The sequence below is a fragment of the Dioscorea cayenensis genome, chromosome 20 (genome assembly GCF_009730915.1).
Source record: "Dioscorea cayenensis subsp. rotundata cultivar TDr96_F1 chromosome 20, TDr96_F1_v2_PseudoChromosome.rev07_lg8_w22 25.fasta, whole genome shotgun sequence".
Lineage (NCBI taxonomy): Eukaryota > Viridiplantae > Streptophyta > Magnoliopsida > Dioscoreales > Dioscoreaceae > Dioscorea > Dioscorea cayenensis.
In genome coordinates, this window is record NC_052490.1 from 11691560 (window position 1) to 11709343 (window position 17784).

Below are 17784 nucleotides of genomic sequence, written 5' to 3' on the forward strand. Positions count from 1 at the left end.
TTTCTGCAGTGCTTGCAAAGTTCTCTAAGTGTCTAGAGAAAACACACGGTCGTGTGGAATTATCGCACGGCCGTGTGTTTCTATTCAGAGCTCATCCAAAGAAGGCACAGGGGCGTGGACTCACCCCTTTGAGCGACCTTGTGATGGTAAAATACTTTAGCAGGTATTGTTCATGGTCGCCCAAAAAAGGAGTTATCTAGAGAAGCTACATGGGCGTGTGGAAATTCCACATGTCCGTGCGTTAATTCCACACGGGCCGTGTGAAATATTCACATTGGATTCCCTATTCTAGCCCTATTAAAGGCTGATTTCAGCCCCGATTTCAGGATTCTTTTCTCCATCTTTTCCCCAACTTGAGAGAGAGAGCTGGGGCTAGGGTTTTGAGAGGTATTGGCTAGGGATTGGGAGAAGTTCTACGGCTCCAACATTGCCTATCCGTTTGGAAGATGGTTAGTGGGAGAGCTTTCGTCAGCACCGATCCTGCGAGATGTATCCTAGGCCGGACAAAGGGACCTTTGGACGAGTAGAGAACTCTCCAAAAGACCATCATCATGAATATCGTTGGGGTTTTCTATGGATTTATTACTTTTACATTCTATTTCATTGATTGTAATTAGCTTCATGGACAGCTAAGCCCCCTAGCGGCAACTTGGATTGTGAACCCTAGGATGTATTCGTTTCATTGAACCTTGTTATTATGCTTTCATTAATTGATGTTTATTGAGTTCCAATCTTAAATGCTTTGATTGTATGAATACTCTCTTAGAATGACACTAGGGTTGAGAGTTCTTGTTGGTAATCCTTGTGAGTGAGTGACACACCTCAAGAGTTAGATAAATATAGATTAGAGAGGATTGAGAGGGTGAGTCGAGAGGTAGTGGAGCGTCCACTTTCCCCTCCGATGTGATTTATTCTACCTCCAATTTCTTAAGTTCTTTGTAGTCATAGTAGAGTGAATGGGCTAAAGGATGACCTTCCGCTGGGGCTTAGTTACGAGTGCAATGGAGTGAAGCGTTGAAGTGATTTTAGCGTCTAGGGCTTAGTTGTGGCTAGGGACCTTCCGCCTGGACCAAAAAGTTAGGTCTACATATAGGAAGAGGATTTATCACTTGGAATCCTTAGAACTCATTGCAATTCTATACGAGTGCGAGGTTGAGAGATTGTTCAATTTCTCCTCCGGGACATGTATAGGTTTAGGCATTGTTGACCTTAGATTTGGGACCATCAATTAAAGGATCTCCATAACTCATTAATGCATTAGTAAGGAAGCATAATAGAGGGTTTTTGCACTTGAAACGATTGTCCTAGGTGGATCAACATCCGAATACCCCATCTATATCGATTGCCTTACCTCTCATTTACTTGCTCTCTCTCTTGTCTCTTTTACTTTTGTTTGCATTATATCTGGTCATACAAATCACTATTCATATTTCACTTAGTTAAGAAACAATTTAAGTGTTTTTACTCCCTACTCCCTGTGGATACGATACCCACTCACCTTGGATTTTATTAATTTGACATACCCGTGTATTTCTGATTTACACGCATATTCAGTCGTGTCAACATAATTAAATCATCTAAATACACAAGTTCACCCCAAGGTTCACTAGCATCCGTTGACCTTGGGGTCTACTTGTCCATACAAACAAATACAAATAATAGGTTCATGAAAACAACCACAAATTGCATAAGAAAACTTCCTCAAACAATGGAAGTGGGATGACAAGCCAAGTTAGGTGGAAAGCTTCAACAAACGCCGCGATCGGGGGCGGCTTCCCTCGTCCTCTATGAGCTCCCAAAGAAGAGATCGATGAAGATCTAGCCAAACCAAGCTAATCCCTTTAATTTCTTCTTTCTAAAATGCAAGATCTTGTCTCCTCAAAGCTGATGGAAGTCGGCTCCAAGAACTCCCCAAAAACCTTCTTCAAAAAGCTTCTCCGAAAAGAACTCCTTTGCCCTAGAAAAGGTAGTCCAATATATATCCCATCAGGTCCATACCCATGTGGGTGCATGGATGCCTGAGAAGCTCACTGGCATTTTGCCCAAAAATTTTCTCGGTGATACAGTAACTCAGCTACAGTAATCCTACTGCTGTAATTCACTACAGTGTTTCTGCTACAATGCTGAAATTTGTGAATTTCCAGCAAACCTCATGGACACTCATGCGGGCGCATGGACCCCATGAAGCTTACAGCCAAATGGCCACAGCGTCGAACAGTGACTCCGCTATAGTGACCGTTAGAGTGCCAAAACCCTAACACGCAGTTTTTGATGTCGAATTCCTCCCAATTGCGTTCATGAGCTTCACTCGGCTCATTTAAAGATCTGCAACACCAAAATAACCAATTTAGACTTAAAAAGGTATCAATTCATTAACATATACCCAAATAATACAAGATCAATACGTATAAAATATGCACATTTAGGTGTTTATCAAACATCACCGCACATAAGCATTTTCTTGTCCCCAAGCAAACAAACATGAAAAACAGGGGTACGAAGATAAAATGCTAAATGCACAACCTCAAGTTTAAATAGTGAAAATCCCCACAGGCACATATGAATTGAAATCAAGAAAATGAGTTGTACAATAACCAATTCAGTTGAGATAGTCATGATTCCTCTAAAGTGCTTTTCTCTTGAGTGTGTGTATACTTCTTCCCTCGCTCCCCCTATTCACTTCACATTCATTGACTACCGGTGTTAAAAATGTTAAAGACACCCTTAATGGCAAGTCAAGAGTCCTTTGGTCCACAGTCAATACTTTAGCTTCTAAGTGAATGCATGATAGAGTCCAGGAGAATAAGCACTTTTTTTTCGAGTCTGCCTAACGTAGACTGCACCAAATATCTTATAATCTTTCAGAAGGATGCACATGCTGATTAGGCACAAGATCCACCCAAGTTACTTGATTCATTTTTCATTTTTTTTACCTATATACATGTCTCCTGACCTCCTTCGTGCAACACTTCACTTAGGGCTAAAGCAAAATGAACAAAAGAACCAAAAGCTCTTAAAAAAATTATTGAGGGATGAATTTAATAGTTTTAACACTGAAATCAAAGTAGTGGGTTAACTGGGGAAAAACAAGGTAGAAGTTCTGTGGCAAATTTCTAAAGAAAGCACTAGAGAGAAAACATGACTTCCTGATAGCACAAATAACACTACAACTCATTACTATCATTCATTCAAGCCAGGAGGTTCTTAACAATAAATCATAGCTATCATAGGTGACTTAAGCATGCAAATAACCCATCCCCACACCTAAAGTTGTACAATGCCCTCAATGTAGACTAATTAGTAGAACATGGTGTAAAATTTAGAATAATTAAATGAAGCATGAAAGGGAAGGGTAAAGACACTACCCCATTTGGTGGATGAAGTGTTGCAGTGTGAGCGCGGTCAGTGGGCTACAAGGCCAGCGATGATTAAAGGAAGTGGGGCTCAGTCCTTGAGGGTCAAAAACATAAACTCAAATCCATGAAAGTTTTTGCTCCTAGGCTGGGTGATGTTCGTCAGTAGGCGTAGCAAGTGTAAACATAAACTCAAATCCCGTCTTGGCCGCTTTGATAAAACTCGCTTGACTGGCATTCCATTATCACAAAAACACAAGATCAAGCCAAGATTTCCATGAATACAATCATAGGAGATATCCATATCATCATAGAATTAAGAAAAGGGTGAATGCACAACAATTTCAATGCGGAAAATGAAAAATTTAGCATTTACTACAGTAACCCATGAAAATGTTTTGCAAGAGTTTCTCCTAGACATGGAGCTTCCCAAAATTTACAAATGAAGGAAAATCTCTAAGAATTAATCACACACCACATCACAACAGCCAATTATGCCATTCACACTTGAAGGGTAAAAGGAAAACATAACAAAACACAAGTTTTTTTAGCAAAACCTTGAACTAGGGCTTGAAAGCTTGGAATGAAGAGATCCGGTGAAAAATATGGTAAAACTCTAAGTAAATCCCAAGATTGAGTTTGCAAGATGGAGGATAGGAGATTAGAGAAGAAAAACCCAAGAAAACAGTGAAGAAATGAGGGAGAATGAAACGGAAATGACAGAGAGCAAGGTGGAGAAGATGGAGAATAGTGAGGAGAGAGAGAGAGAGAGAGAGGAAGAATGCCCCTTTAATGGGCTGCCCAGCCCATGTGGTTGCCATGCGGGTCCATGGTGCCCTCATGGGCTGGAAAACCTAGGCCGTAAGCATCACGGGCGCCATGCGGGCACATTGCGCCCGTGAACATTTCCGTCCATGCCCGGCGTGTGAGGCGGGATCTTCGTGGGCGGCCTCACGGGCGCATTGCTCCCGTGAGGCTCATAGCCCACTGGGCTATGGTCCTCGTGGGGGTCTCTTGCGGCTGCATCGATGCCCGCAAGGCCCTAGAACAAGCCACAAGTGTCCATATGGGCCATATATAGCCTGTATGGACCTGAAAAGTCGAGAGATTGGCATGGTTCCTCTTGCAAACTCAATGAAATATGAATTACATCTCTTGAACACCGAAATAACAATGAAACACAACTAAACAATACTAATTCAAGGCCAAAGACAAGTGAGCAAGCCTTAACATGAGTTGAGCATAACAACCAAAATACAAAAAACTCACGTACACAAACATTCAACCACAACAACAAAACTAAGCAACTAAAAGAAATATGAATATTTAAAGATGATGAATTAATAGGCTTGGGTTTCCTCCTAAGAAGAGCTTGTTTAACATCATTAGCTAGACATACCTTCATTCTTACCTCATGGTGGATCAAATGGTGGGGATTTACCTCCAACTCCAAGTCCAAGAGAAGTGCTCCAAGTTGGGAAACGATCGACCTCCCGTGGCATTAATAGTGTGCAATCATCGTAAAAATGAATTCCTTATCCCCCACCCTCAATTTCATCATCCAACATTTTACATCAATGAGGGCGCCTGTGGTGTTAAGAAATGGTCGCCCAAGGATCAATGGGACTTCAACATCATCATCCACATCAAGAATAACAAACTCAATCGGGATAATGAGCTTGTCTACTCTAACTAGCACATCCTCGACAACACCTCGAGGTTTCTTTATAGACCCGTCCGCAAGTTGTATTGTCATCTGTGCAGGCCGCATGTCTTCCAATCCCAATTTCAGAAATAGCTTGTAGACCATTACATTGATGTTGGCCATAGAATCTGCCAAGGCCTTTTCTTGCGTGCACTCCCTAATCAAACATGGAATAATGAAACTCCCGGGGTCAGTCAACTTCTCAGGGAGCTTCCTCTGAATCATTACAGAATAGTTCCGTGGTAATGCCACTGTTTCTAATTACTCCAATTTTCTCTTGTTAGTGAGCAGGTCTTTCATAAACTTTGCATACTTGGGAATTTGGGTAAATGCTTCAACAAGAGGAATATTTATGTGCAACTGGTTGAATATATTGAGGACTTTATTGAATCAAGCCTCCTCTTTATCTTGCTTCAACCTAGCCAGATAGGGAATGGCCAGCTTGTACTTGGGTATCCTTTGTGTTGGTATTTGATGGGTTCCTTCACCTTGCTTTTTCTATCTTCTATCAACTACAATCTCAGATGGCTTAGGGTCTTCCTGTATGGATACTCCATCCTTTTTAGTACTTGAGCTTTCCTAGGCCTTCAAATGCTCCTGAGAGTGATGGCCTTCAAATGCTCCCTTAGGTTATTTTTAGTGTTACTAGGTAAGCGACCAGGGTGGCGCTCTGAATTAGCCCTAGCAAGTTGCCCAACCTGGTTTTCCAATGATTGGATCGAGGTCTGAACATTCCTCAAAATAGTGTTCACTTCAGCAAATTGATTGTTGATGTTCACAAATTTTGCTTCAGTATTGATCATAAATCTCGCTAACACATCTTCAGTGGTGAACTTCTTCTCTGGTTGTTGGGGAGACTGATGTGGAGGTCCTAGTGGCTGCGGGGGTCACTGTTGTTGTTAGCCTCATGAAAAATTTGGGTAGTTCCTCCACCCCGGATTATATGTGTTTCCATAGGGTTTCCCCGGACCTCTATGGCCTCCCCCAACATAATCAATTGTCTCGACTGGGGGATCTGAAGCTATTTAGATTGGACACTGAACAGTAGCATGCCCCACCCCTTCATGTCTCACAAGACAAAATTGCTCTAGAACTTGAGTGAGCACCCAATACAAACTGATCAAATCTCTTTGTTAGGGCCTCAACCTTGGCGGCTAGTGCAGCGTTGTCATTTATCTCATAAATTCCAGCTGGCCTAGGAGGTTTTTGTCTAGTAGTCCAATGGCATTCATTACTAGCCATGTTTTCAATCAACTTTTCAGCATCTTCAGGGGTTTTATTACTCAATGATCCCCCAGCTACAGTATCGATGAGTTGTCTAGTTGCATAATTCAAGCCATTGCAGAGCATCTGGATTCTCATCCAAGAAGAGAATCCATGATGGGGGCACTTGCGTAGGAGATCCTTGAATCTCTCATGTGCTTCGAAAAGTGTCTCAGAGTCCCCTTGCTAGAATGCAGAAATATTTTGCGGCAGTCTAGCAGCCTTGCTTCGTGGGAAATACCTTGCAAGAAATTTAACCACCATTTCCTTCCAAGTGGTGATCGATCCAGGGGTCAATGAAGTGAGCCATCTATATGCTGCTCCCCTCAAACTAAAGGGGATTAATCTCAATCTTATCACATCATCAGACACTGAGTTAATCTTGAAGGTGGTACAAATTTGGAGGAAGTGAGACAAGTGAGCATGCGGGTCTTCATCAGCTAGCCCATCAAATTGTACAGAATTTTGGACCATCCCGATCGTGCTTGCTTTAATTTCAAAGTTGTTAGCCAGTTCGGTGGCAGCATGTACATTGAATTCCTCACCAGTAAACTGAGACCATTCATAATCAGACAAAGTTCTCCTTGGTTTTGACATAATTGATGGTTCACTAATCTCAACTTGAGTTCCTTGATGCTCTGAACTCTCAGCCACCTCTCTCAACCTTTGATGCAAGGTTCTCTCAATTTTGTCAATAGGCTCTACTAGATTTGTTTGGTTGGCGCGTGTCATAAGAAGGAACCTTGTACAGTATTAAGAGTTAATAATCAGGATATAAGAGGAAGATAGTAAAACAAAATAAAAACAAGTAATTGGAAATATATGTACAAAATGAAGCAAATGAACAAAATAAAAAAAACAATGGCTAAATCAATAAGCTCTAATTTTTTGCGAGTATTCCTTGTGGGTCCCTGGCAACGGCACCAAAAACTTGATGTGAACTCGTCCGCAAGCGCACGGAGTTGTCAAGTAATACCTCTCGCGCAAGCATGAGAGGGTCGTATTCTCTGGGCCCAAGGATCTAGCCTTCCTCTTTGCGTATTGTCTAGGCAACTGATTCGAAGGGGTTCTCTAGACTATTATTTAAAAAAAAGAAGCTACAAGTGGAGTCTAAAACAAGGCAAAGGTATAAAATCAGGGGAATGAAATGGTCACGGATGCGGATTCCCAAGGGCTTACTAAAGTGCACCGGATGCTATTGGAGGTTTAGACCAAGTGACTTCCTAAAATAGATCAACCCGATGGTCATGCCAATTAACCCCCAATCCAGTACAAGTATTGATACAGAATTTCTTCCGATCAAATCCTCATATGATTGCATTAAAAATGGAGAAATCTCTAATTATGGCGAGAACACAACTTGGTCTAACCCTAATGTTGGAGGGGTACAAAATACCCATTGTTCACAGTGTATTTGTACATGAATCCCTTCCAAACTTGGTGTGTCTAGTACAAGGGTGATGGTCACTCTACCAAGTACAACCTAGAAGTTGGTTTACAGAGTTCTCATGTAAGCAACACATCAAATGCACTAAGAATGAATCAACAAACACACAACAATTGCAATAGATATAATTAAATCATCCAAATACACAAGTTCACCCCCAAGGTTCACCAGCATCGGGTGACCTTGGGGTCTACTCGTCCATGCAGACAAATACAAACAATAGGCTCATGAAAACAATTACAAATGGCATAAGAAAAATCACTCAAACAATGGAAGTGAGATGACAAGCCAAGTTAGGTGGAAAGCTTCCACGGACGCGCGATCGGGGGCAGCTTCCCTCGTCGTCTATGAGCTCCCAAAGAAGAGATCAATGAAGATCTAGCGAAACCAAGCTTCTCCCTCTCTCTAAAATGCGTGATCTTGCCTCCTCAAAGTTGATGGAAGTCAGCTCCAAGAAGCCCCCAAAAAACTTCTCCAAAAAGCCTTTCCGAAAAAAACTCCTTTGTCCTAGAAAAAGCAGTCCAATATATATCCCGTGAGGTCCATACGGGCTCCATGCGGGCGTATGGATGCCATGAAGCTCACTGGCATTTTGCCCAAAAATGTCTTCGTACTATAGTAAGTCAGCTACAATAATTCTGCTACAGTGTTTCTGCTACAGTACGGAAAGTTGTGAATTTCCAGCAAGCCTCACGGGCACTCATGCGGGCGCATGGACCCCATGAAGCTTACAGCCAAATGCGCACCGTCAAATAGTGACTCTGCTACAGTGCCAAAACCCGGCAGAGAAATAAATGGATAGAATTAAACAAAAGAATAAAAAAATACAGTAAATAAAAAAATCCCCTATGATAAAAATATATATACAAATACAGTAGGGTAGATGCCCTTTGTTGAAATAGAAAATGAATGTACAAGTAAAAATCAAAAATACAAAAGTGATGAAAACAAAATCAGAATGGCGGTTATCGAAAAGGAAACACTAGATCAATGTCTGAGCATTGGAATACTAATGAAGTCGATGGAGAGAGAGGAGACTTCGGCACCACTGGAACTAGAACATTTAGTGAAATGGGCATTAGAGTGGATGGATGGTCCTAGCACTGTAGATGCGCCAAAATATGATAGAGCAGATACTCGATCCTCATCTTACCCTCCTTGAGATAGGTCAGACACTCCTCAATCTCTTGTGAGATGGATAAAATTGGTGTCACTGTCCATGGAGCGGAGTAGCAGCAGTTGGGACTAGAGCTGTGGTCAGGGGAGAAATAGCAATAGTAGTGGTCTCTGAGAGATACTCCTCATAGTCTGAAGACTCTGAGTCAGACCCATAGACCACCCAGTATTCTACCATGTGGGGTGTGTCCCACCACTCTATCATGTGCTTGGCCCATAGCGTGGTGACTCTGAGTGGCTATATGCCTAACTCACCAAAGGCTCGTGTAGTGGTTAATCAGTCCCAGACCCCATGCAAGTCTGGTGATATAAGTACAAAGGAAAATGGTCACTAGCCTGGGGTCGTGAGCTTGGTGGTGCAACTAGCAGGTAAGGGTAGGGCTAATGTAAATCAGCTCTTGAACCACCATACTCTAGAGGAAATACAAGTCACGGATGTTGTTGACCCCCATGCTATCTCCTCTACCAGTCAACATCCTTGATAGGACAATGTGGAAATACCTGAAAGCCACTCAGCCCAAGGCAGGTGCCTTCAATATACCACATTCGTAATCTCACATCCCTGAATTGTTTGGGTGTAAACCTGATCTGGGCTCAGGTGGACCTACAAGTCAATGTGGTGCTAGGAGTATGACTCTGTGTGAGTGTACTTCACATTGATGAGCCCCGTCACCACAGAAAACTCTGTCTAAGACATCATGTACTCCTTGCCGAACATCTAGAAACTAATCGTCTCCTAATGCCCGAGGCTAATAATCATCCGATCTAACTCGAATGAACTTATCACCTCTATTGTGAGCTCCCTATACATGGGCTCATCGATGCTAAAAAGCTGGTCCCACTCCTATACTGAAGTCAAGTTTCATACCTCATCGGCAAGACCAGTCCTCTCCATGAAGCGCTGATCCACAAATTGTCTGTATCACACTATGTACTCGAGGGATCACTAAATCGAGCAATTGCTGGCCGAGAAGACTTGTCAGTCTTCTTTTTATTCGTAGCCTCCATCTGCGGATGACTGGTAGCCCTTTTCTGGCCCATATCCTGTAATTCACAAAGAATACAAAAATCAATCAATAGAATACGAAAATTATAAAGAAGGAATTTACAACGAGTCTACAATGGGTAGACCATGACCGTTATAAGACCACAATGGTCTCAACATACCCGTTCTCATGACCGTGGTAGTCCTCTGGGAATGCACAACATACATGCAACGTTCCATTGTGTGGATTAAAAGTTCTGTTGTATACCTTTTTCTGGTTATGACAGGCTTACAACACCTGTTGTGTGTTCGTTGTGTAGTAAAATTAGGTAACATCTTGCTAACAATGAGCAACGCTCATTGCCAATTGTTGCCAAGGCTAGATGAGAGGAAGAAACTTCACAATGGGCATACAACACTCGTTGTGGCTCATTTGCCCCTGGTTATAAAATTTAAACACAACGGTCTTCATGACGCCCATTGTAAAGCCCAACTATGGTGAAAAAATATCATACAACATCTATTTTGATTGGAATTTAAATAAAAACATTCACCATATCATTTTAGACATTCTCATGCTATTAAAGTATAGTAAAAACAAGATTTGAATGAAGTTTGATTTTCTTACAAATTTGGAGGAGAGGATGAGAAAAATCTACAGTGAAAAGTCAAGAATCAATGCCCAAAACTCACTAAAAATGGCAGGAGGACTCTCTGGCTAAACTCTTGAGTGCATGGGAAAGACTTCCGGGAAGTCGAAGAGAGAAAACATGATATCAAATGAGAAATCTTAAGAGACACCGGTGGTAATCATATAGCACTCAATAACGGCCTTCACAATGTGAGGATAACACCTATTGTGCATCTTTACAGTGTTCCGAAAACCAACGACTTTGATATGACTATTATGAGGCTGTTGTTAACTCAATTAGGGCTCAAAATTTTCTAAGTGTTGACCATGGCCATTCTCGGATTCATTGTGCAGATAATGGCCTCACCACGGGTATGGTGAGGCCATGCGAGTGTCTCTTGAAAATCCAGAGAATAGGCATGCTCTAAAGAAAGGCTGTTATCGGTCACCATGGCCATGACAACGGCCTTGGTGAGTCCATGACAGACTCACTCAATTCATTCAAAAAATTACAACTCTCTTCTTGAACATCACAATAGGTGCATAACGGGTGTATAACACCAATTGTGATGTGAACAGTGAACAAATGATAAGTGCTTGTATATAAGTATTACTAAGTATAGTTTTCTTGCATTGAGATCACTTTTATTAGGTTTTTGGCTCATTCATGTGTATTTTTGTTCTTTTGTACATTTAGGGTTGTGGGTACAAGTTTTGAAGAAAAGAAGCAAAAATAGATCATGAACGTGATTTTTTTTGAGGAATCTCTTACATTGAACATGGATCAAGGCACAAGTTGTGATTGTATGCATGTGGGTGTGTGGCAACCTCCAAAAGTGTGGAAGTGAACCTATAAATTGGAGAGGCACAACGACAGTTACACACACATACTACAGCTTTTGTAGTATTTTCAAGAGCTTTGTAGACATGTTTGAAATAGAAGATGCGACATGATCTACCACATAGATGTGTGCCCAACCATGTGGCCTCAATGAGAGAAGATGATTTTATAACTACTGTCGTAGTTTACTGTAGCAAATCACTGTTCATGAGTTACTATAGTGGTTACTATTAATAGAGTGTAGAAAATAAGGAACCTGGAAATCCACACGCTCGTGTCAAAATTCTATAAGGGCATGTGAAATCCCAATTTCAGCCTTTTAAATACTACTTCGAAGAGCCATTTTGGGGATTCTTTTCCTATCTTTTAGAGAGAGTGCGGCTAGCATTTGGAGAGGTTTCACTGGGATTTTAGAGCATTTCTATGGTTTTCAACATTGATTTCCTTCGTAGGAGAGTTATTGGGGAAGCTTTCAGCATTGATTCGGTGAGGTGTGCCCTATGCTCTCGAAGACCATCACCACGGACGACAAGGGGATTATTTTTATGGGGCGTTTGCATTTACTTTTGTCTTTATCTTTGATTTTGTATCACTCTATGGAGAGCTAAATCCATAGTGGGCACTTGGACTTATAAACACTAGGATGATTTTGTTTCATTAACTTCTATTTTGTTTCCTTTAATTGATGTTTTAATTGAGTTTCAATCTTGTGCACTTATTGGCTTGGTTCTTCCTTAGAGTGTCACTAGAGTTTAGAATCCATCTAGTCACTCTTGCGATGAATGACCATCTCCATTAGTGTTAGACTTGGTAAGATTGAAGAGGGTTGAGAGGGTGAATCGAGAGGTAGCAAAACGTCCTCTTTCCACTCTGACATGATTTATCCTACCTACACATTCCAAGAGTTCTTTGCAATGATGATAGAGTGAAGTGCTAAGAGATCTTCTCTACAGGGGCTTAGTTGCGCGAGCAACAGAGTGAACTGCTAAGAAATCTTTAGTGTCGGGGCTTAGTTGGGATTAGGGATCTTTCGCCTGAACCAAATGGTTTGACCTAAATTAGGGAATAGGGTTTATCATTTGGAGTTCCTAGAACCCCAAGCAGTCCCACACAGTGTGAGGTGTTGACAGTAACCCTTTCCACTGCGACATAATGTAGAGGGCTAGTCACGGTTGACCTTAGGTTTGGGATCGTGTGTCTTTGGATTTCCACGACTCATTAAATCTCAATTAGGGAGGCATGATATTGGTCTTGCACTTGAAACAATAGTTCTAAGGTGAGAATTGTCCAAGGACCCCACTTTACCATTGATTACCTCTTATGATTACTCTTATTTACTCATTTTTCTTTTATTTTTTATTTTCATTAATTGTTTGAATCACAATCACGAATTTCTTTTCACTCTAGCTAAGTAGCAATACCTCTTGTTTCTAAATATCGATTCCTTGTGAATTCGAATACCCACCCTTTGGGTACTTTATAACTTTGAAAACACGTGCACTTGTGGTATACACACGCAAGGGGTGTGTCAATAAATATGGATTATGCCTGTACAAAACATCATGAAAAAAATTCCTAATCATGAAAATGGACTGTACATACAAATTCCATGTATTAAAACCAATAAAAATGACTCAACTTCACACCATTCAATCAACCATCACTCTATATTAAAAACAAAAATGATTAAAATTAAGAACTGAAAATCGAAAAACTAAGAACATAGAAAACTACTTGGGTTGCTTCCTAAGAAGTGCTTGTTTTATGTCGCGAGCCTGCTATACTTATTTAATTATCTTAAGGAGGCCTCAATTTACTTGGAGAAAGTAAATAAGAAGATCTCATCCTTACCTACCTTTAGAATGATGGAGTTGGTAACCTCACTAGGATGATCGTCTTTGGGTTATATCTTCCTCCATACCTTTCTCGTTGGTGTATTTCTCGAATTACTCCTCTCGTTAAGATGTTAAAAAGGTCGATTTGATTATTTTGTTGATTCTACCACAAGCTTTACTTCAAAGTACTCTTGAAGAAGGTTCACCACCAACACATCTTGCACAAAATCAGAAATAGACAAGTTAGGTTCATGTGGAAAATAACATTCATAACCTTGGTCCATGGAGTGCTTCATGATGCTTGGGAGTTTGTACACCACTTGTTCCTTACCGACCTTTAAGGCAATGGCACCCTTGGATGCGTTTAGAAAAGGTCTTCCAAGAATAAGTGGGGTCTCCACATCTTCATCTATATCTAGGATCACAAAATCCATGGGAAACACAAACCTTTCAATGGTCATAAGAACATCTTCCACAATCCCTCGTGGTCACCTAATTGATCTATCTGCCAACTACAAATTCATTCTCAATGGCCTTAATTCTTCCAATCTAAGTTTTATATAGATAGTATATGGCATCACTTTAACACTAGCCCTGAAATCGGCTATTGCATGCTCTTCCATGCCATCACGTAAAAAGCATTGGATCACAAAACTCCTAAGATCTCTCAGCTTCATCAATAACCTCTTATCTAGAATGGTGGATCAATTTCCATTAAGAGCTACAGTGCCAACCTCTTCCAATTTCCTTTCGTTGGTAAGAAAATCCTTGAAAAAGTTAGCATATTTCGACATTTGGGATAATGCTTCAGCAATTGGGATGTTTATATGGAGCTGCATAATGATGCTCATGAATATCTTAAAATGTGCATCCTCCTTATGACCTTTTAGCTTGGAAGGGTATGGAACTCGGGCTCTGTATTCTTGAACTATAGATCGAGCTGGTTATGGATCTCTAGATTCGTCCTCAGTTCTCTGCTTATCCTCGTCAATGGGCTCTTGCAAAGCACTATGGCCTTCATTTATGGCTGCCCTTTTCATCTCAGCACTTGTACGCTGGGTGGTTCTTTCCTTGATGGTCTTACCACAACAGAGTGATATTGTCATAAGTTGCTCCCTTGAATTAGCTTTAGTGTTGCTAAGGAGGATACCTTGAGGTCTATCTATACTAGTTCTTATCAACTGCCTAACCTAATATTCCATGTTTTTGATTGATGCTTGGACATTTAAAAATGTACCAAAAAAAAAAAAACTCGTCCATCTTAGCATCGCTATTTGTCATGTATTTGGCCAACATGTCTTCTGTGGAAAATTTAATTTCAAACTGCTATTATGGCTGATCTGGTAATTCTACTACTGGGAAGGCCTCTACTGCTAACCTTGACTCCAAGGGAAGTTAGGATGTATCCTCCACCCTTGGTTGTAGGTACTGTTTTATGGGCTATTGTAATTTCCCTGACCTTCTCATATATAATCAACCTGTCACATAGGAGTCGTAGCTGAACCCACAATCAGGCATTGAGCTTACCCATGTCCTCTTTCGCATGTTTCACAAAACAGAATACCATGGAAATTAATGCTGACTCCCTAACTATTGTTCACAAGTAAATCCAACTTCTGTGTGAGTGCATCCATTTTTATTGTCAAACTGGTATTTACGTCTATCTCATGCAATCTAGTCACTTTTGGTTGTCTTCTCCTTAAGCTCCAATGCAATTCATTGTTAGTAATATCCTCTCACAACTACTCTGGCTCATCAGGGTACTTGTTACTCAATAACCTCCTACCTATGGCGTCGATGATCTACCTATAGAATTTGCAACCTCATCCACAAATTGAACCCATGATGAGGGCACTACCTGAGAAGATCTTTGAAGCTCTCATGTGCCTCGAACAATGTGTTGGACTCTCCATGCTTGAATGCTAATAACGCATATCTAATCTTTGCTGCTTTACTTGGTTGAAATTATCGCCCAAGAAATTTTTCCATCAAGTCATTCCATGTCTTAATTAATCCCGTTGCTAAAGATCTGAGCTACCTATATGCCAAACCTTTCACATTGAATGGGAAAAGTCACAGTCTAATTATATCATCTGTGGCTATGCTCATCTTGAATGCCGAATAGATCTACAAAACAAATTGAGAGATGGGCATTTGGGTCTTCATCTGCTAGGTCATCGAACTGATAAGAGTTCTGAATCATCCCAATAGTTCTAGCTTTGATTTCAAAGTTGTTTGTTGTTACTATTGGGGCTTGGACACTGAAATCCTCTTTTGTAAATTATAGCCTCTCATACTCAGAAAGTGTTTTCCTTGGTTCAGCCATCATGATAGACTCTCTGTCATCACTATTAATATTTTTCTCCACTGCTGAATTCTCTTTGAGACTTCTCAATAAAGTTCTCTTAACCTCACTATCTCCTTCTATTAGATCAATACAGTTGGCTTTGGTCATGAATAGTTACCTGCTAAAGAGAATAGCAAGAAGGAATTAATAAAGTAATAAAAGAATAAAAAAAAATGAAATAAAATAACAAAAGAATAATTGGCTAAAATACTAAGCTACAAGTTTTCGTAGAATCTCTCAACTAAGCGTTCCCTTGCAATGGCACCCAAAACTTAACAGATTTGTTGGTCTAAGGGTTTAGTCTGTGTATACCACAAGTGTATGAGTCATCAACTAATACCTTGTGGGTGAGCACAAGGGTCATATTCCTTAAGGAATGGCAAAAGGCTCCTATTACTTCCTTTTCATTTAATCAATACCCTAAATGTCTACAGTGTTTCTTATGTTTACATCTATAATTTGATTAATAAAATACAATTAAGGATCATTATATTCAATTGGAAGGAGCTTGGGTAATTGTATGAAGATCACCTTGATGACCACTTGTGAAATAGCGTTAAGGGGTGACGATTTAATCTACTATTAGACAGGGGGAATTCAAGGGCCTATTGATCCCAATCTATTGGCAACTAGGTTTGAAACACTAGGAACTTAAGATGTAATCTCTTCCACCCCAGCCTCCTATGTCCATCTTAAGTTCAAGAACACCACTAGAAGGGCAAATAAAACCTTAATCCAGAAAACTAGCAATACCTAATCTCTTAGCACATGCATAGATCTAACAGAGCATGAGTGTTCTAATGTGTGGGCATATCTTCTCATCAAATTTATAAAATATCATTAAACAAACATGCAACCAATCACAAAAGACTAGAAAGAATAGTGAATTGCCAATAAAGAATCAAAAGTAGCAATCAACATGAATTTACATGAAATTCCACTAGAATTGGGGTCCTCTACTGGATATAAAAGTAGTGATCAATGAATAACAACAATCGATTGGAAATATAGCAAAAGAATTTCTAGACTAACTCCCTCCAATATGGACACCGATGGATGAGGTTGAGAAGTTCCCAAGATCATGAAGAAAATGCCAAATCTCTTTGCGCGTTCTCTACTATTGATGCATGTTAAATCTTCCTTGAGAAAATCCCAGAATCCATTGAAATGGTGATGACAATCATCTCTAGCTACACAGGTCTCTTGAAATTCTGCAAAAGAAACCCCCTCAAATTGTAAAAACCTAGGGTATTTATATCCTGAGTACGCCACGGCATCACCATGCCTATTGTGAATGCCGTGGTGAGTAAGTTTGTTGCTTGGACCGCAAGTATTGTTGATAAGTGCTTGTGTATACATATTAATTAGTATGTTTTACTTACATGGAGCATTGTTTTTATTAGGTTTTATGACTCATTATTGTGGTTTTGTGTTTTTTTGTGTATTTAAGGTAATGAAGGCATGTTGAGTAGAATGAATACAAAAATAGGTGATGGAGGTTCTTTTTGCAGTTCTTTTGTGCAACATAATGAGCCAGATACAAGCCATGATTTTATACAGGAGGATATGTGCCAACTTCTAAAGAGTTCAAGTGAATGGGTGATGTAGAAGGGCACAAAGGGTTCCACACGCTCATGTCCTGAGTTCTTTGGAGATTTCGAAAGCTCTCGACATGGGTTTTATACATCAAGAAATGCTCTATGACTTAACACAAGGATATGTACCTGTCCAGGTAGCATTAGAAGAAAATGGAATGAAACTTGGAGTCCGTTTGAGTAGTTTTTAGTGAAGTTGAAAATCCACATGAGGGTGTGGATATTCCGTACAACTATGATGATTCCCAATTTGAAGGTTCAAATAGACGGTTTGAAGAGTAATTTGGGGATTTTTTCCTATCTTGGAAAGCAAGCACGGCTAGGGTTTGGAGCAGGTTTTTGCAAGGTTTTGGAACACTTCTACAAGATTGAACATCAGATTTCCTTCAAGAAGGAGGAGAGTTATCGGTGAGCCGCCGAGTGACCTTGTTTAATTTGCTCGAGGTGTGTCCTTAGGCTTGAAAGAGGAGACGTGGAGAATGTGAAGAGCAGCTCTTGGGACCATCATCAATCTGGACAAATGGAAGTTATCTTTGATGGATTGTTTGCTCTTTCCGTTTGAACCTCGGGCTTTCATTTTGTACCGCTCCATAGGCAATACGTAAC

General features: G+C 40.4%; 1 protein-coding gene across 1 annotated transcript; it reads right to left on the reverse strand.

Moving 5' to 3' along the window:
• Window positions 1-4854: 4854 nt before the first annotated feature.
• LOC120251312 lies at window positions 4855-5283 on the reverse strand. The gene has a single exon (XM_039259863.1). The coding sequence runs from the start codon at window positions 5281-5283 to the stop codon at window positions 4855-4857; it is 429 nt and encodes a 142-aa protein (XP_039115797.1).
• Between the last annotated feature and the right edge of the window lie 12501 nt (window positions 5284-17784).